This window comes from Dendrobates tinctorius, unplaced genomic scaffold, assembly GCF_039654945.1.
Source record: "Dendrobates tinctorius isolate UK_male_01 unplaced genomic scaffold, ASM3965494v1 ptg000222l, whole genome shotgun sequence".
NCBI classification, from domain to species: domain Eukaryota; kingdom Metazoa; phylum Chordata; class Amphibia; order Anura; family Dendrobatidae; genus Dendrobates; species Dendrobates tinctorius.
In genome coordinates this window covers 2,944,611-2,968,774 of record NW_027361889.1, presented here as the reverse complement: position 1 = coordinate 2,968,774, position 24,164 = coordinate 2,944,611, and the positions used below count along the sequence as shown (strand labels likewise).

The 24,164-nt window shown below is 45.2% G+C and overlaps 1 protein-coding gene across 1 annotated transcript in view; it reads right to left on the bottom strand.

Annotated features, from left to right (window-relative positions):
• The window catches only part of BAIAP3 (BAI1 associated protein 3), a 277,420-nt gene that overhangs the window by 142,923 nt on the left and 110,333 nt on the right, over positions 1-24,164 (bottom strand). The window contains exons 3-5 of the mRNA XM_073555195.1: positions 5,841-5,922; positions 3,998-4,084; positions 3,500-3,607 (exon numbers count right to left, since the gene is read on the bottom strand). Coding sequence (XP_073411296.1) covers positions 3,500-3,607; positions 3,998-4,084; positions 5,841-5,922 — 277 coding nt within the window. The remainder of the gene's footprint in view (positions 1-3,499; positions 3,608-3,997; positions 4,085-5,840; positions 5,923-24,164) is intronic.

The following is a 24,164-nucleotide window of genomic DNA, read 5'->3' as shown; positions in this document are numbered from 1 at the left end:
TGTGTTTCCTGCAAGTTGGCAAGCTCTCTGAAGGCAGCAGCTCAGCAAATGCGCGATGACATTTCCAAAGTCAATTGCCTTTGTCTCTGTTGTATCATGACATGGAGTTCGTGCAATGACTGTCCACAGGCTTTCTGCTTAAAGGGACGAATGCTTAAAGCAAATGTCACTGGTTGTCACATGAAAGACTTTGCATTGTGTCGGTTGTTGCATCTTCTAGAGGCAGATTTTGCTGCCATCATTGCTATGGCCGAGCTTAAAATCTTAGCGCTTCAATGTGAGCATCCAGTATGTAGGGTCTAGGAACTACAAGGCTATTGGACTAGGGATGCATAATAGGAAGTGATGCCTAGGGGAAAATTACATTTATCACTTTATGTCTTCAGAAGGTTGTCAGTTCTTTGGCAAAGGGTTTTGTAGAAGGGTTCACCATAAATCCATTGATCATAGGGTGTCCTGCTGCTCAGATGTCTTGTGATCAGTAGAAGAAGTTATTCAATTTCCCTGCAGCGCCACCACTGGAGAAATCAAGTATTACACAGTTCATATGGAAATCATGTGTTGTCTGCAATTCATGGACATGTTGAGATCTTGAGATCTAGATAGAGATATTCTTTGGGTTTTCCATTGCAAATCTGCAACAATAGAAGGCCGTCAAATACCCAGGGTTATATTCGCCACACGTGAATTGGGTTTGTACTGTAATTTTTTGTATTTTTGGCAGGGAATTAACATAAAACAGTTGCAACCAGTGTATGAAAGCCACCAGTGGCAGACTTGGTGCATTGTACCATTTATATTACAGATGCAATGTCTGGACTTTATGTTGTTCTGTTGAACTTGGTTTATATCACCTTAGGTCCAAGCATTCCTGCCGTAGGGTGTCATAGAACATAGGCCTCCATACACATTAGAATAAGTAAGATGGAACCTGCTGATTGTGACAGGCCCAGACGACCATCTAATGTACATGGGGGTCACTGATTTTTCCCCAACATTTGAGGTCAGGTGAAAGAAGGACTCAGTAGTTTGAGGTCAACTTCCTATCCTTATGTTCTCCTGTTAGATCAGCCACCACTTGATTCTGGTAGCAATTCACATACCATAGCGAACTCTTGGAGAGCTCAGATGAGCATTCATGTGTGTGGGAAAATCTGGAGAGATAGCCATCACCAAGTGAGCATTTGGCCGACAGTGATCTATGGTGTATGGGCACCATTAAGTGGCTTCTTTGTTTATGGTTTAGGTAGAGAGTAAGGTGTTTTTTTCCATTAGCTATGTCTTCACTTCTTCATTCTTAGTAAATTAGATTTGCATTCCAGCTGTTCCCTAATTCATAGAACAAAGGATTTTATGGAAAAGAGACTGAGGTATGGAGGATTGGTAGATGACATGAGGACTGCGGTATGGAGGATTGGTAGATGACATGAGGACTGAGGTATGGAGGCTTGGTTGATGACATGAGGACTGAGGTATGGAGGCTTGGTAGATGACATGAGGACTGAGGTATGGAGGATTGGCAGATGACATGAGGACTGAGGTATGGAGGATTGGTAGATGACATGAGGACTGAGGTATGGAGGCTTGGTAGATGACATGAGGACTGAGGTATGGAGGATTGGCAGATGACATGAGGACTGAGGTATGGAGGATTGGTAGATGACATGAGGACTGAGGTATGGAGGATTGGTAGATGACATGAGGACTGAGGTATGGAGGATTGGTAGATGACATGAGGACTGAGGTATGGAGGATTGGTAGATGACATGAGGACTGAGGTATGGAGGATTGGTAGATGACATGAGGACTGAGGTATGGAGGATTGGTAGATGACATGAGGACTGAGGTATGGAGGATTGGTAGATGACATGAGGACTGAGGTATGGAGGATTGGTAGATGACATGATGACTGAGGTATGGAAGATTTGTAGATGACATGAGGACTTAGGTATTCAACACACAAAAATAAGAATATGTTACCCTTGTTTATCCTAAAGAGACAAGATGTTGGGGGGAGATCGATCAAAACTAGTGCAATGGAAAAGCGGAACAGATTACCATAACAAGCACTTCATTCCATCTTTCATTTTTCAAATGGAACGCTGAGAAATGAGCGCTGCAGTTTGACTGACTACTTTGCTCGACTTTCCCCTTACACTAGTTTTAAATGTGTTTTAAAAGGGGTTCTCTGCTTCTGTTGAATATCTTCTTTTTTGATTTACTTAAAAGGACATATTTGGGGGCTAAAATTCACTTTTGCAGTTGGTTTTCATTAAAAATTTATCAATGTTTGGCTTTTATGGGCTCTTTGTTTTCGTGCACATTCAACTTTGATGTGGTCTGTGGTCATAAATCAGCTGAGAGGAGCTCAGAACAAGACAGAGAAAAGAGTTACAAACTCTAATATTGGAGCTTACTGACGGATTCTCAGTTAACCCATTCTGCAGCCAACCATAGTCAGTGCTATATAAAGGCTAAAAAACGTAAACGTTACAACATTTTTAATGAGATCTAATTACAAAAGTGTTTTTTTTCCATACCGAAAATTACATATCAGTAAGAAAACATTTTGCCCCATAGATGGTTGATCTGACTTTTTTGGTCTAACTCAAAGTCAGATTACGGCATCACCAGCAAGGCCGAACTGAGACAAGCGCACCAAATAACTTAGCACTCGGAGAAAAGAATGCACACTTATTGAGAGCAAAACAATTCTGAACTCACTTCCTTAAAGACATCTATCAATATATTAACCAACTATTGTGAACATACAGTACCTTCATTTACAATGCATGGAGGTATTAAACAGCCATCAATCTTCTCGGCATCTCATACAGTTAGTTGTCACTGTAAGTGTCACTAATGTGCAGTTATTTCCAAGTATAGATTTATGTTCCCTATTTGTATAACCTCAGTCTATAGCCAGCAATAAAAATATCCATAATTGGAAACACTTATCACTGGGAAAAGTGTTTTCTTCTACGGTGGTCATATTATAGTTATACTCCATAAGGGCAGATCAGTGAGCTGTAACAAGGGATGAACGAACCTGAACTGTAAAATTCTGGGTTCGTACCTAGGTGATCAATCGGCGGTGGGGGTGGGTTTGTACACAGCTCATGAATATGGAGGACTACCTGGTAGCAGGTTTACTAGTCCTCTAGTGATAATCTCCTGCTGATAAAACAATGTCTTACCAAAACCACAGCAAGCACATCACCGGAATCAGGATCTCTCCATTTTTACAATAGGTAACAAAAACATGGTGACAGATTCCCTCCAAAGGAGAGATTCTAGACTGAAAATTAAATTTTCGGAGTGGTTGACATCATGTGTCTTCATGGTAATCCTGAGTGAGCTGACCGTGGTGCTGATGTTAATGGCAGTGATGGAAAAAGCATGTTTATCAGCAATGATTTTTTATTTTTGAAGATAGATCAGGAGACACATTTATAGGAATGATAATTGTATATGGTATATTGAAGCAGAGGCCACATACCCTTTGAAGGTAGTAAAAAAGTTCTTCTTCACTGGCGACGTGTTCATAGGATACAACACCGGCCATATAAACTAATGTGTAGAGAATTTCCTCATATAGCATTTCCATCTTTGAAGAAAAAAATACAAGAGTTTTATTATACAAAGACTATTTTTACATTGCGTTTAGCCTACATGTCCTTCTTAAACCCTGAAGAATGGGGATTGAAATGGAACCCCTGAAGAAGCCATTATTTTACCTACGTATATAGTGTCATCATAGTCTGCAGTGATTTATCATTACCGTCCTTATTGGGGCTCCTAATCTTACATTCCCTATCAGTATGTCTTTGGAGTGTTGGAGGAAACCGGAGAATCCAGAGGAAACCCACCCAAACATGGGGAGAACACGCAAACTCCTTGCAGACGTTTGATGCACTTACACCAAATCTATATCTTTATTTAATAAATCTTAATGCCAGAAACATTGCTGCAAAGTTTTCGATTTGCATGAATTCACCTCTCTTTTGGACGGTCTCAGCTTGTCTGTGGCTCGGTGTTCGCCCGTGTTCTCGGGAGGAGGTGGGATGCTGTTATTTAAAACACCCTGGAAAGAAAATCACAAGATCATCTACAAAAGAACTTGAAAAAAACCCCAACTTATTTTATGTCTTTGACCATCTGCTCATGTAAAATAACATCTATTACTCAGAGTCTTGCATACATTTATATTGTGTATGGATAAAAATACAAAAGATTGGTCACCAGGCATTACAGGCTGGGAGGCTTAGGAGGGTTATTCTTAAAGGGGGATAATCACAATATAGTGAGTGGCTGTTATATTAGATCTAAGGCTGGGTAGGTCTAGAAACATGGTCTAGTCTTCAACTTTGGGTTGACATGCCATGCTGGGAGTTGTAGTTTTTAAACAACTGGAAAGCCACAAGTTGAAGATCAGGATTTGGGTCTATGGTGACACTGAATTGGTGCATCTCTGAATGTTCTGAAGACTCCTGCTCACCTGTGTGCCCTCCTACACACCAGTGTGCCCTCCTACGCAACTGTGTGCCCTCCTACGCAACTGTGTGCCCTTCTATGCAACTGTGTGCCCTCCTACACACCTGTGTGCCCTCCTACACACCACTGTGCCCTCCTACACACCTGTGTGCCCTTCTACGCACCTGTGTGCCCTCCTATGCAACTGTGTGCCCTCCTACGCACCTGTGTGCCCTCCTATGCACCTGTGTGCCCTTCTATGCAACTGTGTGCCCTCCTTTGCAACTGTGTGCCTTCCTTTGCAGCTGTGTGCCCTCCTATGCACCTGTGTGCCCTCCTACGCACCTGTGTGCCCTTCTAAGCAACTGTGTGCCCTCCTACACACCTGTGTGCCCTTCTATGCAACTGTGTGCCCTCCTATGCACCTGTGTGCCCTCCTATGCAACTGTGTGCCCTCCTACGCACCTGTGTGCCCTCCTACACACCTGTGTGCCCTTCTATGCAACTGTGTGCCCTCCTACACACCTGTGTGCCCTTCTATGCAACTGTGTGCCCTCCTACGCACCTGTGTGCCCTTCTATGCAACTGTGTGCATCACCTACACACCCGTGTGCGCCAACTACACACCCGTGTGTGCCAACTAAACACCCGTGTGCGCCACCTACACACCCGTGTGTGCCAACTACACACCCGTGTGCGCCAACTACACACCCGTGTGCGCCACCTACACACCCGTGTGCGCCAACTACACACCCGTGTGCGCCAACTACATACCCGTGTGTGCCACCTACTCACCCGTGTGCGCCTCCTACCGCACCAGTGTGCGCCACCTGCGCACCCGTGTGCGCCACCTACACACCCGTGTGGCCTACACACCCGTGTGCGCCACCTACACACCCGTGTGCGCCAACTACACACCCGTGTGCGCCAACTACACACCCGTGTGCGCCACCTACGCACCCGTGTGGCCTCCTACGCACCCGTGTGCGCCACCTACACACCCGTGTGTGCCACCTACTCACCCGTGTGCCCCTCCTACGCACCCGTGTGCGCCACCTACGCACCCGTGTGCGCCACCTACGCACCCGTGTGGCCTCCTACGCACCCGTGTGCGCCACCTACGCACCCGGGTGCCCTCCTACACACCTGTGTGGCCTCCTACACACCCGTGTGCGCCACCTACGCACCCATGTGCGCCGCCTCCTATGCACCCGTGTGCGCCGCCTCCTACGCACCCGTGTGGGCCTCCTACGCATCCGTGTGCGCCTCCTACACTAGTTCTTCCAATCTCCATTACAGCTAGCGACGCTGCGGCTATTTTAAGAGAGGAGGAATAATAAAGGCACAAACATCTGAACATACTGTACCTCGGTCCTCCAGTACCGCTGCATGCTTTCTTGCTTCTGAAGTACTCTTTTCATTCTATCGAAAAAATCACCCGTCTCCTCACTGGGAAGGGAAAGAGATGTATGATGTCAGATTCATGTAAAGGGGCACATTAGCTAAAATTGCATGTTTGTAATTATCAGCCAATTATAGTGAAAAAATAAGGCTTTAAATTTGACATGGTTTAGGAAGCATTGCCTGTTTTTAGATTAAATCTAACAATCTTTCAGCGGGTTTTTGCTATATAAATCTGACAGCAGCACAATGTAGAGACAGAAAGCCTGATTCCAGTGATGTGTCATTTACTAGGCTGTGTGTTGGTTCAATAAAATCACTCTTATCAGCAGGAGATTGTTGCTAGAGGACTAGTTGTCTTGTGCCATGCAGTTCTCCTACTTTGGATTGGCAGCTTTCTGCCTATGCACAGTGTATACAGAAATCATCCAATCAGTGGTGTGAGTGGGGTTACACAGAGTTCAGCATTCAGAGAACTGCTACATCTGCAGCAATTAATAACAGTGATTTTAATCAAAACTGCAGCAAGCAGCCCAGTAAATGAGCAATTCCATCGAAGTTTTTATCTTAATATATTGCAGTCATCATATTATACAGCACTGAGTACTTACAAGTGCTCATTTTGTCTTTCTACCCAGTTAAATATTAACTTTTCCCATTAGGTCTATGACATCATTTCATTAAAAACTGGCTCTATGTAGAAAGTGTAACACTTTCCCTGCAAGAGTCATCATTAGAAATACAATTCTACATCACTACAAAGTCCCTGGTAGTTCAGCTCCACCTCCTCTTGAACTCCTGACCCAGCTGCTCCACTCCTCTCCCTTCCCCTTCTAGGGACTTTGCAGTAATGCAAAGTTGTAGTTCTAATGATGTCTCATGCAGGAAAAGACTTCCTATTTCTACACAGAGCTAAGAAAGATTCAGCTAGTTTGTTTTTAATCACAAGATGCCACAGACCTAATGGAAAAGAGAAGAATGAACTGGGTAGAAAGACAAAAGGAGCAATTGTAAGTACACATTGCTAAATAATATGATTATTGCAATATATTAAGAGGTTAAAAACTTTGATGGGAGGAGGGCTTCTGTAAGTGACACATCGCTGGAATCGAGGTCTCTGTACCTACATCATGCTGTTCTCACATTACATAACAAAAACCTGCTGATGGATTACCTTTAAAATATTCTTTTTTTTCCACAACAAAGACAAAAATGCAATATAATTGGTTCAAATCATGAACTACTAAATCCACCTCCCTTACAGTATGTAGTCAGCAATTTCTATAGGGCTCGTGAACAGTGAAAGCCCAGCTCAGGATGGCCCCATTCATTCTCATGACTTAAGGATAGAACCAGTGCATTGATCTCCTCTCCTTACGCTGTGGGACTCAATCTAAGTCTGATGGGAAGAAATGATCCACCGAGTTCATTTCCCTTATGTACTCAGGTTCCACCTCTATTGAATTGTATCCCTACAAAAGGAGAGCTCTGCATGATGAGGCCATGGAAAAAAGAGGGTCTATTCCAGGGAGGGCATGTCTTAATTTTAATAAGCGGTTTTCATGGAATCATGTAACGTTAGAAAACAAATGGAAAATGTATGGAGTTGTAAAAATAGGGTGGAGGTACCTTCGGGTTAACCCTAACCCTCCTCTTGGGTGGTAAACAGTGTGCAATAAGATTTGCAATGCAATTGTTTCATTTTGCTGGTAAGATCCCAGAAGAAACTGTTTGAGAAGTCTACAAGATATTAGAAAAGCCAATACTCTACATGGGTCGCCCTCACACACCCAGGGCAGCGGGGTACTAGGTACCGGGCCAGTGTCAAGGCGGGAATGTGTCACAGCAGCGGTGACCCGGTCCGTGGCCCTGGGCGCCCAATATCAATGGCGGTGAGGTTAATGGTGTTTAAGTTTATATGAATATTTCGTGACGCCACCTGTGGTGTTTGACAAGTAAGATGGTAAGCCAACGCTGCATACAGATCCGCTGGGACTGATGGTGTGGTGCAGCAGAGATGGTATAGCTCCCCACAGGTGGAGCTGTAGTCCCAGGGCAGTGTAGGTGCAATGGATGAGGAGAGGCGCAGAATGGTGTGGAGGCTGGTACCCAGGTGTAGTGGTGCAGGAATAACTGGAGGACACCAGAGTATGTGGTTCCAAAGCTTTACTCACTGTTTGCAGTTCACACAACTGCCTACCTCCGTACTGTGTTCTCCAGGTCAGGGCTCCAGCCAACCTCCAGGCAGGATAGGATTCTCCCCTCCACACTCCGCCAACATGTACCTTCCTGAACAACTCCTCTCATGCGCCTTTAGGTGCGAAGCACTCCAGTACTTAGTTACCCTGGAATGCCTCTCTCTAGATGTTCCTGGTCTTTACTTGTATGACAGACAGCTGTAGCCTGCTTCGGGGACTCCTCACTGCGTCCCGGCTCTCTATTCAGTTGCTGTTGTGTCCCAAGTCTATGATGGGAGCAAGGCGTTAGCGGCTCACTACTCCTCCGGTGTCTGTTGCCGGACAAAGATCCAATCAACCTCGGGGACCGGGCCCAGGCCTTTGCGCTCTCTGGACTGGAAGGGTTCTCTCTCTTTCTCAACCTGCTTCCCACCGTCCTTCTATTCTCCTTCGTTCCGATCTGTTCTCTCTCTCTTATGGAAGGTTAGGTTATCAATCTTATCAGTCTCTTTCTCTGGTCTTTCTTGTGCCAGCAGCCCAGATCACTGGGACCTGCTGCAGCACGTCCCTCAGACACCCATATTCTCTCTTTTTTCTCCTCTAACCAACTAACCACTAACTCTCACTCTTCCCACTCTTTTGTATCATCTCTCTCCACCCGCCTTCCAGCACATCTCGTGTTACGAAGCAGGGTTCCACAAGGGGTGCTCTGCTAACCTCCAGCCTGTAGCTGTTAGGTGGCCCCACTGAACTATCCTGTGTGTGGAATGCAGGTGTGGAGCGTGGTCAGGAGTTCCCACCTTACCTGGAAGGTGGGGCACTACACCTTACGAGAAGGTGCAGTACCTCTGTGGCGACTGAAGCCTCAGAGGCGCCACATACACACCTGAAGTCATCAGTCAAAATAAACCTACTCGTTGGGAGTGTCCACTTCCAAGCTGGCCCATCCCAACTTTTGCTATGGGGCCCTTTCATGACTTAAGGCACTTGAAAATCTAATATATACTTACCTTGTAATGTCTTCACATCCTGTTCTGTCCAGAGGTGTCCGGATCCCAGAATTCAAGCGGTGGAAGTTCACTGACCGCCATATTGGGACACCCAAGTGATGGGTGTCTCAATATGGAAACTGCTGGTGGTACCAGCCTCTTGCACGGTACCACCAGCGGAACACCGTCGCACCACACACACTGTATACGCCATACGCACTACACACACACTGTATACGCCGTACACACCACACACTGTATACACTAGTACGCATGACACACACACTGTATACGCCGTACGCACCACACACACACTGTATACGCCGTATGCAACACACACTGTATACGCCGTACTCACCACACACTGTATACGCTGGTACGCACGACACACACTGTTTACGCCGTACGCACCACACACACTGTATGCACCGTACGCACCACACACACTGTATACACCTGTATACACCGTTCGCACCACACACACGCACACTGTATACACCGTACGCACCACACACACTGTATACGCCGTACACACCACACACTGTATACACCGTACGCACGACACACACACTGTATACGCCGTACGCACCACACACACACTGTATACACCGTACACACCACTCACACATTGTATACGCCGTACACACCACACACACACTGTATACGCCAGGTCAAAGAAGAGATGACATGAGAGGAAAGGACAGCAGATGGAGGAGAGAGAAAGCGCACAGGGGTGAGAGAGACAGAGCACGGGGGGGGGAGACAGCTCAAACGGGACAGCACAAGAGGGGAGAACACAGCACAGGAAGGAGAGAGATAGCAGACAAGGGGATAGTACATGGGCTAGACAGGTCAAAGAAGAGAGCACAGACGGGAGAAGTCAGCACATGGGGAAATACAGAGTGGATAGGTGGGTGTGCATATGGGGGGAGAGATTCTCAACGCTGAAAAGCCTGCCTCCATCGTGACATTACCACCCTCCCGATGCGATAGCATCGGACCTCCATCTAGTATAAAATATTCACTTTTCGTGGTCTAGGTTACCAGCCACCTCTGCAGTCTATCGGAGGTAGCCGATTTCCTAGGCAAGGAGATGGTGCTTATGTGCTCTATGCTTCAGAACCTGCAAGCACTACTCTAAAGCTGGCCGGATTGCTAGGTACGACCAGCCTTAGTGTCCCTGCATTTGTCCCAAGCTGCAGAGGTAATGGCCATGCAAAATGAGAGAGCGAACAGTGTGTCAGTCTTCAGGAGCCATCTCTCCCCTGGCAAGCAGGAAGTCGAGAGGCAGGGGGAGCTGTGCGCGTCTGCATAAAGAAGATTAGACAAAACCTCATTAAACTCTTCAAATACATGATATAATTAGTCATTTCATTACCTTATTAAAGTACATATGGTTAATGTTTCTAATGTTATCCCTATAAAACTAGGTAATTTCTCTCCTTGACTTAATACAGAGCTGATTTTTCTATTGTCTCAGCAGGCGCTGAGTCTCTCAATAGCTATTTCGATCAACAATTGCCTGCACATAATTATAAAGCTGCACAATCAATATCGTTTTCTACAGGAGATCAACTAGAACTGCGCGGCGACGGGTGAGCGGGGGGCACTTAATGTTCACACTGTTAGTCTGTTCATAAACAGTAATCTTATTGAATATTTTCAGATATCAAAAAGCAAAAAAATCTAACAAAACCGAAGGGTGGAAATAAAGGAAAATACATTAATAAATGATTTACCTTTATTATTATACTTGTAGGTCGGAAATTGGGTCTTGAAGGAACAGTAAAGGCGAAACGATCGCGCTTGAAGCAGATTTATCAAATCAGTCGAAAAGAAAAACTCTTAAGCACCCCCATGCACTTTAGATAGATGTCGCTTTGCCGGCTGTCATCTCAGCCAACTCTACCATAGCTCTGCCAAGCGCTCCTGTGTTCTTTATGAAACAGCTGCTCTGGAAGTGGAGAATGAAAGGATCGACAGTCCGAAATCATACATGCCACATTCTTATCTCCCTCAAAATTGTCTGTCAGTGGAAAGTTGGGGTCACCCATACACGTTAGGCTGCCAGCCGTACTTATCAATATTGGTGGGTTCTGTTGACATTAGTCTAATGTGCATGGGGGCTAACTTTATGTTTCTGTATTAATATGTGGGAACTTTTGAGGATATTTTAATATTTGGGGACTTTTGTGCACACTCGCTGTCTTGCGGTCATATTTGACACAGACCTTTCCTTTATTCCCTATATCCACTCGATCACTAGCTCATGTCACCTGTATCTCAAAAATATCACCAAAATCCTACCTTTTCTCACCTTTGAAACTGCAAAAACGCTTACTGTTGCTCTTATTCCTTCTCGTCTGTAATACTGCAGCTCTCTACTGATCGGTCTTCCTCTAACCAAACTTTTTTGTTTCCAATCTATCCTGAATACAACAGTCAGGGTTGTATTTCTGTCCAGCCGCTACACCGATGCCTCCACCTTGTGCCAGTCATTGCACTGGTTGCCCATTCACTGCACAATACAATATAAACTTAACCGTTTCAACCGTAAAGCTCTCCAGTTCTGCACCACCCTATATCTCCTCCCTCATCTCTGTCTATCACACTTCCCGTGCTCTCCGTTCTGCAACTGATCCAAGTCTAACATTCTCCATAATCCGAACCTTGCACCTCCTTCTCCGAGACGTCTCTTGTGCTGCACCAGTTTTCTGGTATGCACTATCCCAGATGATCTGTCTAATACCTAGCCCTCGCATTTTTACGTGTGCTTTGAAAACACATCTCTTTAGACAAGTCGATCACCTCAATTCACTAATTAACTTTTGTGTGTTCTTTTCTTCCTAAATTTTCCTATATCTTTGGCCCTTCCTGCTCATCTGTCTTAACATACTACATGCACCCAATAGCACTTGGCAACTGTACTTAGACAGATTTTGGGTGATGACCAGATCATGCAGCTTATTTGAATACCCCTGTTTATTACAATGACGGCTGGACCGTACATAACAAGCAGGTTCTACCTATTGTGTCACCCCCTATTTCCTTATAGATTGTAAGCTCGCAAGCAGGACCCTCACTCTTCCTGAAACTGGTGAATGTACTATATTCTGATGCCTTTATTGTCTGTCAATGTGTAATAATGTGCAGTGTTATGAATGGGTCACCGAGGAGGATAGCAGGAACAGGCTAAGCCACCAGAAAACCAGAGAGGTTGGCAACTAAGCGGATTGCAGACCCTTGATCCTATCCACACAACTAGCAGTAGCCATGGAGCGTACCTACGATGCCCTAGACGCCTCGGCACAGCCGGAGAGCTAACTAAGCCTAAAGCAAGAAAGGTGAAATCTAAACTGCCCCGGAGCAGACCCCAAAAGGAATAGATATCCCCCAAACATATATAGTCGGTGAGACAAAATGAAACACAAACGCAGGCAGAAAAATAGACTGAGCAAACGGTGGGGCCCAAACTGACTAGACAGGATAGGAAAGGAAAGACTATCTGCAATCATGCAAAAACCCTGAAAAATCCAACACGTCTGATGTACAAAAAAACACTGAAGTCACACGACTTCGCCCCCACTATATCAGCACTCTGGTATATACTGAAAGCAAAGCAAAAAGAGACCAATACAACAGGGGACAGAACAAACTAACACAGGCTGCAACATATGGGTGGTGGTCCAGCACAGCCCCCAGCAGGAGCAAGCTGAACTCGCACAGCAAGCAGAGAGAGGCAAAACCAGATCAGATGCAAGGATTAGAAAATGAACCACTTAGCTGAATAAATGCAGGATCAGGGCAGGAGACATCAGACCTCTCAATGAACAGGAAAGCAATCACCAGCAGGGATTGCAGGAAGTCTGCAGAATCAAATACTCCAATCAGTAACCCCAGATCTCCAGTCATCATCATCATCACCAGGTGGCAGACCTCTGTCAATCAGGCCAGCTCCACTACCTCCAGTAACCACTGGAGGGAGCAGGGGGAGCTTCGGCTCAGAAGTCTGAGCCAGGGAATTTACAACAGTGCAGGTGCTGAGTATGTCACCACGGAACAGAGACAGACCAAAAGTTAAAGAGGTTTATTTACAGGGTTCAGAATTTCCTCGCAGGGAGAAAACAGTGGGGGTAAAACTGGCAAGGTAATAGTGATTTAACGGTTCATGTAAACTAGACAAATTTATCAAAGCAGTCAAGCAGAACAACGGTAATTAACGGGTATTCTTGCAATTTATCAGTCTGAAGAAATCTTGCTTGAAGGGTTGTCTTCTCCAACATAGGCGCCGTCAACAGCGGCACTTGTAGTCTCTGTAAGCGCTGTAGTCTCTGTTAGAGGGTAACCGGGGCATCAGGGGTTAAAGAGGAAAGCAGGGGGGACACTGGGCCAAACTGGGTCTCCCCTGCTCTGAGTCTCTGCTTTCAAACTAACAGTCTCTCCACTGGAACGATTCTCAGTCTTTTGTTAAGTCTCTCTGCTGGAATCAGGGGCTCAGACCTGTCACCGCGGGCACCGAGGCTGGGTGCGTGGGTCTCCGTCTCTGCACGGTCAGGAGGACGTATTCTTCTAGTCAATGGGGACTCCGCGTCCACGTACTCTCAGACAGCAGTATATATGTCACAGCCTCCTGTCTTATCCCTCTGACCGGGAGTTCTCTCTCCTCCCGAGAGCATGGCAGCGACCTGCTCTCTTTGCTGCACACGCTGCTCTGACCTGTGCGTGCTCTGCTTTCGCACCCTCAGCCTTTACTGCTTCCTGTCCAGCACCCTTTCACCTTCCCCACTGCTACTGACAGGCCCATGATGCAGTCGTTCCAGGTCCAAAAGTCTTCCCTGCTGCCCAGCTATATGGTTCTGGATACGGAGCAGAGGAGCTAACCCCCTTCTGATTCTTCTTATGCTTCACCCCCTGACAAATGTCCCTGCTTAATTATAAAGAGCGGCAGAATTGTTGGCACTATAGAAATAAAATAATTATCATTATTATTAGTGTTCTGCCCAAAGCAGGACCTGGGGAACAGTGCATGACACAGTGATTCACTCTTTGGTGGTCTTTGAATCCTTGTGTCAGGCACCACCCTGCAGTCCCTGATGATACAGATCACAAAATTCATTGATAGATTATTTTCAGATGGCCCTTCCAATATCAAACGTGTATGGTTTTCTCAGCCACGCTTTGGTCAAATGAACATTTAGGAAAGGTTTTCCGGCTGTAAGAAATCTATTAATGAGCTATAAATCAATATTACACAGCAGGAGAAAGGTCAGGTGCAGAGAACCAAGGCAACTAAGGGAATAATGCTGGGTTTACGTGGTACGATCACAGTGGTCAAATGTCCGCCGATTGTCTACATGGTGGTCATTTAATAGCTTGTTTAGACATGCTGACCCAAATTCCTTGTATAAAGAACAACCATAGTTACAATTGGCCTAAAAAAATCATCACACCTGATGAATTTGCCTTTTGCTCGTGTTTTAGGCAAGTTTAGTCAAGCCTATAGTCTGAGCTGCTGCAAATGTTACCTCCTTGATGAGTGGCCTTCTAAATGTTTCTTAAATTTGTGGACTGGAGTACCAAGAATGTAGTACCATAGAGGTTATTTGGTCTGGAGAGAAAAAAGCGTATTAGTGTTTCACTTTAATCACTCTGTGTCTTGTCTACTAATTTCGCCATAGAAAGGTCCAGTCAAATGTCTAGAGAAAAGAAGGTTTCACGCCATTTTTTTTTGGTATGGAGGGATATCACATTTATTATGATAGCATGGATCCATATATAAAGCTTTGTTTTAAAGAGGCGTTAAAGATTTGTTTTTTGTTACAAAAATGATAGTTTGATTATAGAATGTCCTGGTCCAAAAACCCAACGAATCAGTTGTAATGTGATACAAGTGCTCAGTTCCCCTACAGCACCTCCGCGGGGCAAATAAAGCATTACACAATGCCCACTGGCAACAGCGTAATGATTCTGCACAGTTCTGCCAGGTCCTCCAGGTCTGAGATTTGCTCTTTTTAGCTTCTAAACGAGGAACACGAACCCATTGTCTAAATATTTAACATTTGATCGTCTTTGTTTCATAGTTTTCTTTTTTAATGTTTTCATCCATCTTCAGCATTTTGCATCCATAGAGGTGAGCACCAATTAGTAGAATCTATGCATATTGCATCATTAGTTTTAATGATTATGTTTGAACTATTTAGTGATCTCCTGCTTTGATACAGATCTTATTAAAAGAGGGGAAAAATGACGTCTACGTAGAGCGCACACCCTGCCGCACAACATGTCAGCTGAGATCAAACAGGGAGCAGCGAGAGCAGGAATAGAAAAGATAACTATGACATCTTGTGCAAACCATCTTAGCTTGGGGGTCTCCAAAGATCCTTCATTATATCCCACTGGCTATAAATTGCCAATTAAATATATTTATGTGTCATGGGACAAGAATTGTTTAGTTTGGGAGTCACATGGCTCCCACACACATTAGACTAGTGTTGGCTGCACCCAATATTAACAGGTTTGGCCAACACTCCAATGGGTACGAGGGCCCCAAACAACTGACAGTTGAGGGAGATGTCGATCCAGTATGGCTGATTTTGGGTTGCCGTTCATGATGTCTGGCTGCAGCTCTCTCATAGAGAACGCAAGAGTGGCCAAGCGAATACTCCTGTGTGTGGGAAAGTTGGCCGAAATGGCTGCTGGTTGAATGATCAACCAAAGCATCGTTTGGCTGACAGTCATCTAAGGTATAGGGCTGACTTTGCTTTCACCTTAGACAAAGATTCAGTTTGTTGCCTTGTTCTATAGGTAAATATTCCAAAAGCCAAGGGTCATAAGTGCTTCTCGTGGCCAACTACCCTCTACCATCCTCTGCCGGGAGATCATGGAGCAGGCTGTCACGAGAGGTGGTGAGTTCTCCCTCAATGTCACAGAGGCTGGACAGACATCTGTATGGGATGATTTAGTGAATCCTGCTTTGAGCAAGGGGTTGGACCAGATGACCCAGGAGGTCCCTTCCATCTCTACCATTCTATCATTCTATCATTTAGCCTTTTATATGGTAGAAACACCTACATTTTGCTCCTTTAACAAGACAAATAGTAGTTTACAAAACAACACCCACATATTCCTATTTTAATTCACAAGATAAACAGTAACAAAAATTAGTCCGATCTTGATATATTTACATCAAAGATTTGTAAAAACTGTGGAGTCTCAAAATCTCCAACATCATATCAAGAGCAATATTTGTCAATAGACAATCGAGGTCCAGTGCCTAGGCCGGCAAGTAGCAGAGAGGAGGATGGCAGCAAACAGCTTTCAAACATGTATTTATTTTTTTTTATAACACACATCCCCTGTTTGTGTTGCACTTGTGTGGAATTGATGAGATGAAGGGGGTGAACAGACCAGAAAGTCACAAGATTTAGAAGAGAGAGGTGGACAGAGAAGGCTGCTCCACCAATCAGTACACTGCGAGTAGCCGCAGGGCTTAGGAAGTAGGAAGAGCTGCAGCTGCCTATAAGTAGGAGGCTAAGGTAAAACTGGAGTACATGTACATTAGCGCTGGATGACTCAGGCTTTTGTCTCGATGCAATGATAGCCAGAGATTGGTCTGGAGACTAAGTAGGCAACTTTGTGACGAGATCTTCACAAGTGAATGTCACACCAATCCCACTCTCAGGATTATGGTGTGGAATGGCATAATGTAAGGTAGCTGGACCCCTTTAGTCTTCATTCCAGGTACACTAACAGCTTGGTGGTATAATGGTTTGAACCTGGAGCCTGTGGTACGGTCACTTCTCGAAAGTGTCCCGGGAATGGATTTTCAATGTAAATTTACATTTGTCAATGCTGCCTATAATTATTGTTATAAACAGCTTTAACATAGGTCTCATCGTTACAAATGCTTGAAAAGAAAATTAAGGTAGATGATGCCAAGATTAAGGCTAAGTGCCCACGTTGCGGAAATGTCCGCAAGATTTCCGCAAGTCCCTGCCGAGGGTAAAACGCGTTTTGCAAGTGTTTTTAGCTTGCAGAATGCTTGCGCTTTCCAAGCAATTTGTAGCATTGCTTGTAAAAGTGATTGACAAGTGTGACCAACTTTTTACTACTGATGCTGCCTAGTCTACTCTCCTCCAGACCCTGGGTACCATCTGCACATGAAGCGCTCTCTTTACGCATGGTGGGCATAGCCACATGCGTAAAGTGAGCGTTTCAATGCAATCCTATTGAATTAATGGACAAGCTGTGGATTTTTTTGCTATGCGATTCCGCAGCGGAAAAATCCGTAGCATTGACACAGCAACTGCGGAATCCCATAGCATTGCATGGGATGTGTTTTGTTAGCGTTTTTTTAAGCGTCCCCGCTGCGGAAAAAAAGCGGCAAAAACGCTTAAAAAGCGCACCGTGGGCACACAGCCTTAAGGTGCTTTATTGGGGCGCACTTAGGGTACGTGCACACGCTGCGGATTGGGGTGCGGATTTGGCCACGCGGATATTGTAAAATCCGCAGGCAAATCTGCAGGTCAAAAGACCTGCGGTTTTACCTGCGGATTGCTCTGCGGTTTTGCCCTGCGGTTCTTCATCTCCACAACGGAGGAGATGGCAAACCGCAGCGGAATCCGCAGAAAGAATTGACATGTCAATTCTTTCTGCGGTTTCAAAACCGCAGGAAAACCATGCGGAAAAATCCGCACCGTCTGCACAGCGGTTTTTTATTCCCATAGGGAATAATGGTACTGTACACCGCAGCAAAAACTGCTGCGGACCCGCAGCGGCCAAATCCGCAGCGTGTGCACACACCCTTAGACTTTATGCCTAGGGCAACGTCAGTACTACATATGGCCCTGTATACATCCATGATGGAGAGATTTTTGGATGCAGAACTTCCCCAAAAAATGCAAAAATTCTACAAAATTTGGTATCCCTGTAATTGTACGGACCTAGAGAATCATAATACTAGGCCATTTTTACTGCACAATAGACGCTGTAAAAAAGAAACCCAAAATACAATTTTTTAATTCCTTTTTTTTAACCACAGGATGGTTCATAAATGTGGGAGAACTCCTTTTAGGATTGGTTCAGATCAGCAAATGAAAAATTATCTGATTTTCATCCATAAAAAAAATACATCATCAGTTAAATTTTTTTTGTAGGACAAATACAGTATCCTAAGTTTATGATTGCAGTATAGCCATAAAAATCATCTGCAGTACGGATGATCCGTATGATATCGGATTTTTTTTTTGCGCACCCATAGACTCAAATAGGCGACTCTCATCCAAAATATGGAAGAGATGAGTGCACACAGTTGTATTTGACTGTGTGAAAAACCTGTCAATAGCTTTGGTCAGTGCTCTGTTCAATTTTAGAACACATCTGTATAATACGATGGTCTGAATTAGCCCTTTAAAAAATAAAAACGAGACGTCTACTACCTTACTATTTTTATTTTGCCAAGACATAACAGTTATTCTTGTAACGCTGCGCGAGGACAATTTCCACTTTCACTCCATTATTGTGTTTACTCGGGCTGTCATGTATTTGTCAGAAACGGAGCATGAAGCCATGCGACATGTGTCAAAATGTTTCAAAGACGTTTCCTGCTGGAAGCCATTTCCTACACATCTGCTGTAAAAGATATTACCATATTTGATCGTTGCGTTTCAGCACAAGTCCTGCGTGGAGTTCTATCACAATGCAATGTGTCACAGAAAATATTCTCACAGTACAATGGCAGGAAATGCCCGACACGGGGCAAATGCACAAGTCTACAACATGTGCCACCTGTTCATCGTTGCAGGCTATTTCACTGTGTGCATGAAAAAATATGTTTGAGTCCCCACGGCTGCATGTCTCGCGGCTTTTCGACAGCCGCAACACATGAGGATTAAACGTGCCACGTTTTTGGGATTCAAATGGTGGAAGGTACAATGAATCTTTCTTGGGTGAACGTTATTCTGTCCGTTATCCTTAGGATGAACATTGACATTGACTGTTTACATCCGTTCTAAAATTTGCTTTGATTTTCGCAAGAAGTTCAGATTCACCAGAACCCAGATTTGTTCGCTTTGCACTAATCAAGCAAAATGGCGACCTGCTGTTAGAAATTTTGCTTCATTGTTATTAGGGGAGAGAATAGGATTTAAAATAAAATAATTAAAAAAACCTCTTTTACTCACCCCTCACCTGTCCTGGCGTTGCAGCTCCCCACCGGGTCACTAATGGCTAATTTTTTCCCTCCTGGTATGATCTTCTTTTACATCTTTAGTCCTCTTTTCGGCATTGACTAGGCTTCAAGTGACATCATCATGGTACAGGACAATGCATGACATAACGCAAAGTGCCGAAGAGTAAAGAAAATTGAAGACACATGAAAATATTAGATCTTGAGGGTGCCAGGACAGGTGAGAGGTGTTATAGTTGATATTTTATAGCTTGCTTTGATTGTCATTTAAACAAATTACATCTGTTTTATATATATATTTTTGTATATTCAATATAAGTTCTGCTTATGAAACAATAGTGTAATGCTGCTGCTGGCGCCCCTGCATGTGTTCCCTCCCCCCTCCATGCAGGGACGCCGTCTTACTCACTGTCCCAGCCCTGTGGCGTAGTCCCCAGCATCCTCATGCTTCCTTGTCACTTCCTGATCTGTGCCTGTGCGCCACAGTCCAAGGGCACGCCTAGTACACGCTTTCACATTCTTCCCAGTTCTTGAAGGGGCAGCGCGTGTGTTAAGCCAAATGCTTCCGGTGTGGCCAGAGCCTGAACGTTATCCCCCTGGTCCGGTGTTGCTAGTCCACTGTCCATAGTCCTCCGGTCCTGAGGTGGCCAGTCCTGTGTCCGTAGTCCCCTGGTCCCGAAGCGGCTAATGCCTGAATCCTAGACCCAAAGCGGCCAATGCCTGAACCCTGTTCCCTGGTTCTGTAGCAGCCAGTGCCTAAGCATTGTCCTCTGGTCTCGGAGCCGCTAGTCCTGTTCCTGAAGTCTCCTGGTCCAGTGCAGCCAGTGCATGAACACTCTTCCCCGGTCCATGAGTGGCCTAACCCTGATCTTGAATCCAAGACCGGCATGTCGGAGTTAAGCCCTAAAGTAGTGTCAGCATACCTGACCCCTGGGGTCAGCATCTGCAGTACTGGGTTCTGCCTAGGAGTGGTACCTGGCTGCTACCTGCCGCACAAGCCTGACTTTCACCACTAGAGGCTCCAGTGAACACCAAGGTAGCCTCTTAGCTACACCCCTTCCTGGATAAGCCTGGCCCTGTGGCATAGTGGGTCTACAAATCAAGGTGCGCCATGGTTGGTCATAACAGGGTGTTTGGCTCAGCCATGACAGCAACAAATTGGATAGAGTATAGGTTTGCTGATTCTGAGAAATTGCATAAAGAGGTTGCCCAGGACTTTAACATTAATGGCCTATCCTTAGGATAGGTCATCAATGTCTGATTAGTGGGCATGCGACACCTGCTGATCAGCTGTTCCTAATGTCGGTGGCGGCTGGACCTGCTCAGTTACGGAGGTGCACAGCACAGCTCCATTGATGCAATAGTGGCCGCGACTGTGTACTACATATCTGCTCACTATTGATTTGAATAAGTGGTGGATGTGGGTCGCCCTCCCAGGGCTGTGGGGTACTCGGTACCGGGCCGATGTCAGGGGGATGTGTCACAGCAGCGGTGACCTGGTCCATGGCCCTGGGCGCCCAAGTAATGGGGGAATTGAAATGGTGGAATGTAGTTAACGGAATAGTTCGTGACGCCACCCGTGGTGTTCGGCAAGTGAGATGTTAAGCCGACGCTAAATGCAGATCCACTGGGACTGATGGTATGGTGCAGCCAAGATGTGAAAGCTCCCCACAGGTGAAGCTGTAGTCCCAGGGCAGTGTAGATGTAGTTGGCACGGGGATGTAGCAGTGCCGGAAAAGTAGGAAGCAGACAGACACAGCGGGGTGCAATTTCTGTACCTTTACTTTATAAATGCAATCCAGGGTCCTGATTACAGATGGTACTGGAGCAGGCTAGCCTGGAAGCAGCTCAGGGATTCTCTCTCAGCAGATGGGCTGTGCAGTCTCCTTCTTAGCTCTTATTTGAGTGAAGTACTCCTAGTACTGAGTTACACTGAAGTTCTTCCTACTTTTCTTCTTATTGTCTCTTAGAACTACCTTGTATGGCAGACAGCTGTAGCCGTATTCCTCCCTTGGCTCACTCCGTGCTGTTGTGCCTCCAAGTCTTAGATGGGAGTAGGGCATTTACAGCCTCCTACTCCTCTGGTATCTGTTGCAGGACCATTAGTATCCGTACAACCGTGGAGACCAGGCTCCAGTTCATGCGCTCTCACTGTGAGGGAGCGCTCCTTCCTCAGCTCAACCTCCAGCTTCTCTCCACACGTCTGCACACGTGAACCTCCTCACACTAACTGACCACTCCTTCCTCTTGGCCCTCAGAGAGCACTCCTCCCTCAATTCCGGTTCAGAGTCCCCCCTGCTGGCCTGGAGTGGAACTGTGTTGCATGTATAGGTTATCTGCGAGAGAGACCCTTCACTGCTTCCAAGCCTGGCATTACCCTCCCTGGAAGAAGGCATAGCCACTGTGGCAGCCATACTCCTGGGGGCGCCACAGATGTGCAGTAACCGGCTGTAGCCACTATTCCGTCAACGGAACTGTACTGTGCAGCTCCGTAGCCAAGCAGTTCCGGACACCAATGACTTCGGGAGCAGCTGATCGCTGGGAGTACCGTGTGCCGCAAACCCACCAGACATTGATGACCTATCCCAAGGATAGACCATCATTGTTAAAGTCCGAGATAACCCAGTTAAGCCGTGTGATATGAAAAGACCAATCATATGATCTCATTTAGTCACATTAGCTCTTAGAACCGCCACAAAGGCAGAAATTATTTCTAAGTAAGTCATAGTTTTCTTTTTATTCTGTCACGTCTTCTTTTGGTAGTGATGTTATAACTTCTCTTTCAGTTATCCAAAAAAAAAAAGCCTCTGCCTCTATAAGTAGGGTAGACAAGTCTGTAGTGTATAAATTTTGTCTATGATCGATCGCCGCCCTGATTTGGTCATCACTGGCAAAAATCAGATTCCTTGTGTGTCTCCTAAAGCTCTCCCTAAAGAGGGGTTTCCATGACAGAGGTGAAAAGAGTATAAAAATGTTTGTTTTTTACCCCACAATTTATCATGGTCTGGGATCAGAAGAGGCCTCCCAGCATAATGAACATTGCTTTTATAGCCATTTGATTTGACACAAATCACTTTTCCCGGCCAAATTTGAACTAATCTGATGAATCAAAATTTAGCAGTTTCGTTCATCTATAGCCTCAAGATCACTTGTCCACGAGAACACACAGGAAATATCTTTATTAGTCAGCATTCACCTCTGTATAACAGGAAATTATATTTGGGCACGGTTCATAAAATCTTGTAAATTTTCCTTCAAAGATCAGAAAAGGTTACCCCTCTTTGCCGTTTGTTTTCTTTTTTTAATATGTATGTTTAGTTGCTATGATACCACCATTACAATCATTTAATTTGACCTTTATTGGCCATAAAAAAATATATATGACAATATTGAATTAAGGGATTTTAGCAAAAAGAACAATGCTGACTCTTCTGCCTAGAACATTGGTGGGTGGATTTCAAGCTAGCTTGGAGGTCACTAAGACAAGAGATCTGTGCTATTTAAGCTATAAATATAAAGAATTGTTCTCCAGATGACAAAATGCAAAAAAAAAAAAGTTCTCTATAAAGAATCCTAAGAGTCTGTACTAAGTGACTCTTCTTCATTGACTCTTCAATCGCTGTGAAAAGCATGGCTTGGTTCCAGAGAGCCAGACAAGAACAGTGTCTGCTGTCATCTTGTCACTTCTCAATAATATGAGCTGAGCTTATCTGACAGTGCTGCACTTTGCTGAATGCTGGAGAGGCTTAGCACATTGACATTTTCACTCTGGGAAGGTTTTTAATCATACCTTGTGGACCAGTTAAAATAAGAGTTCCACTTTTGCCAACCTCATCCAGCTCCCATATCCTTTATCTGATCCGAATACTTAACCAATGCACCTACATTGGATAGAAACATAACACAGGCAATTAAAGTAGACTCCAGTACTATTTTATCCACTTTGATCCAGGCTTGAAACCCTACTATCTGCTTAGAAGTCACCACTCACCCACGCTCTACTTGGTTGATTTTCCAAGCCTTCAGATACTATAGGAATACTGATTTGAGCTGATCATAGTTGGTCATTGTGATAACCCTACAATATGGCAGCCTAAGTTGGCTTGAACGCCATGGGTAGCGAGATCTTGTTGTTAGGCTCACCTGCTAAGGTGGATTCTATAAGCCTTAGGTATCGGTGGGCACACAGACCCCGAGCGTTGATGCAACCTGGAAAGCACATGGGCACACTCCGGAGTCTCAGGAGCAGCAGGAAGGATGATGTGGAACCCAACAGGGATTAATTCTGACACAAACACAAAAATCACAGATGGCGGAGCACACTAAATCAAGGACTAACGTCTCAATACCAAGACACAGGTGTGTGTCATAGTGGGCATTAAATAGGCCCATGATATCATTGAGGTACACTGGGCCACTTGTAAAACATGATGTGGAGCACAGCAAAGGGCAGCGACCAAAGAAGAAGGTGGTGAAGCCCCGCTGAGACAAGGCAGGTGCGTAACACTTGTGAAAAAAGATTTGCATTGTTGACAAGTACAGGGATGGGGAATTGGCCCAAAGGTCATGTGAAGGAAATGAAGGGGGAGGCAAACGCAAGACTAGTCTATCTGATAAGAAAACCCAGTACCATATTAGTGTGGCGCCCCTGAGGGTTCAGTCGCCACAGAGATACTGAACCTCCTCCTGAGGTGTGGGAACCCACCATCCAGGTAAGGTGGGGACACCTGACTACACTCCAACACCTGCATCCCACATAACATAGTAGTGTAGCAAAGCACCCTTTGGCGGCTCCATGCTTGGAACACGAAGAGTGCTGGGAAGTGGGTGGAGCTTAGTCTGCATCAAAAGGATTGGGAAGAGTTTAGGATTTAGTCAGTCAGTCAGTCAGTCAGTCAGTCAGTCAGTGAGTGTGACGGGGCAGAAGGAGAGAGAAGA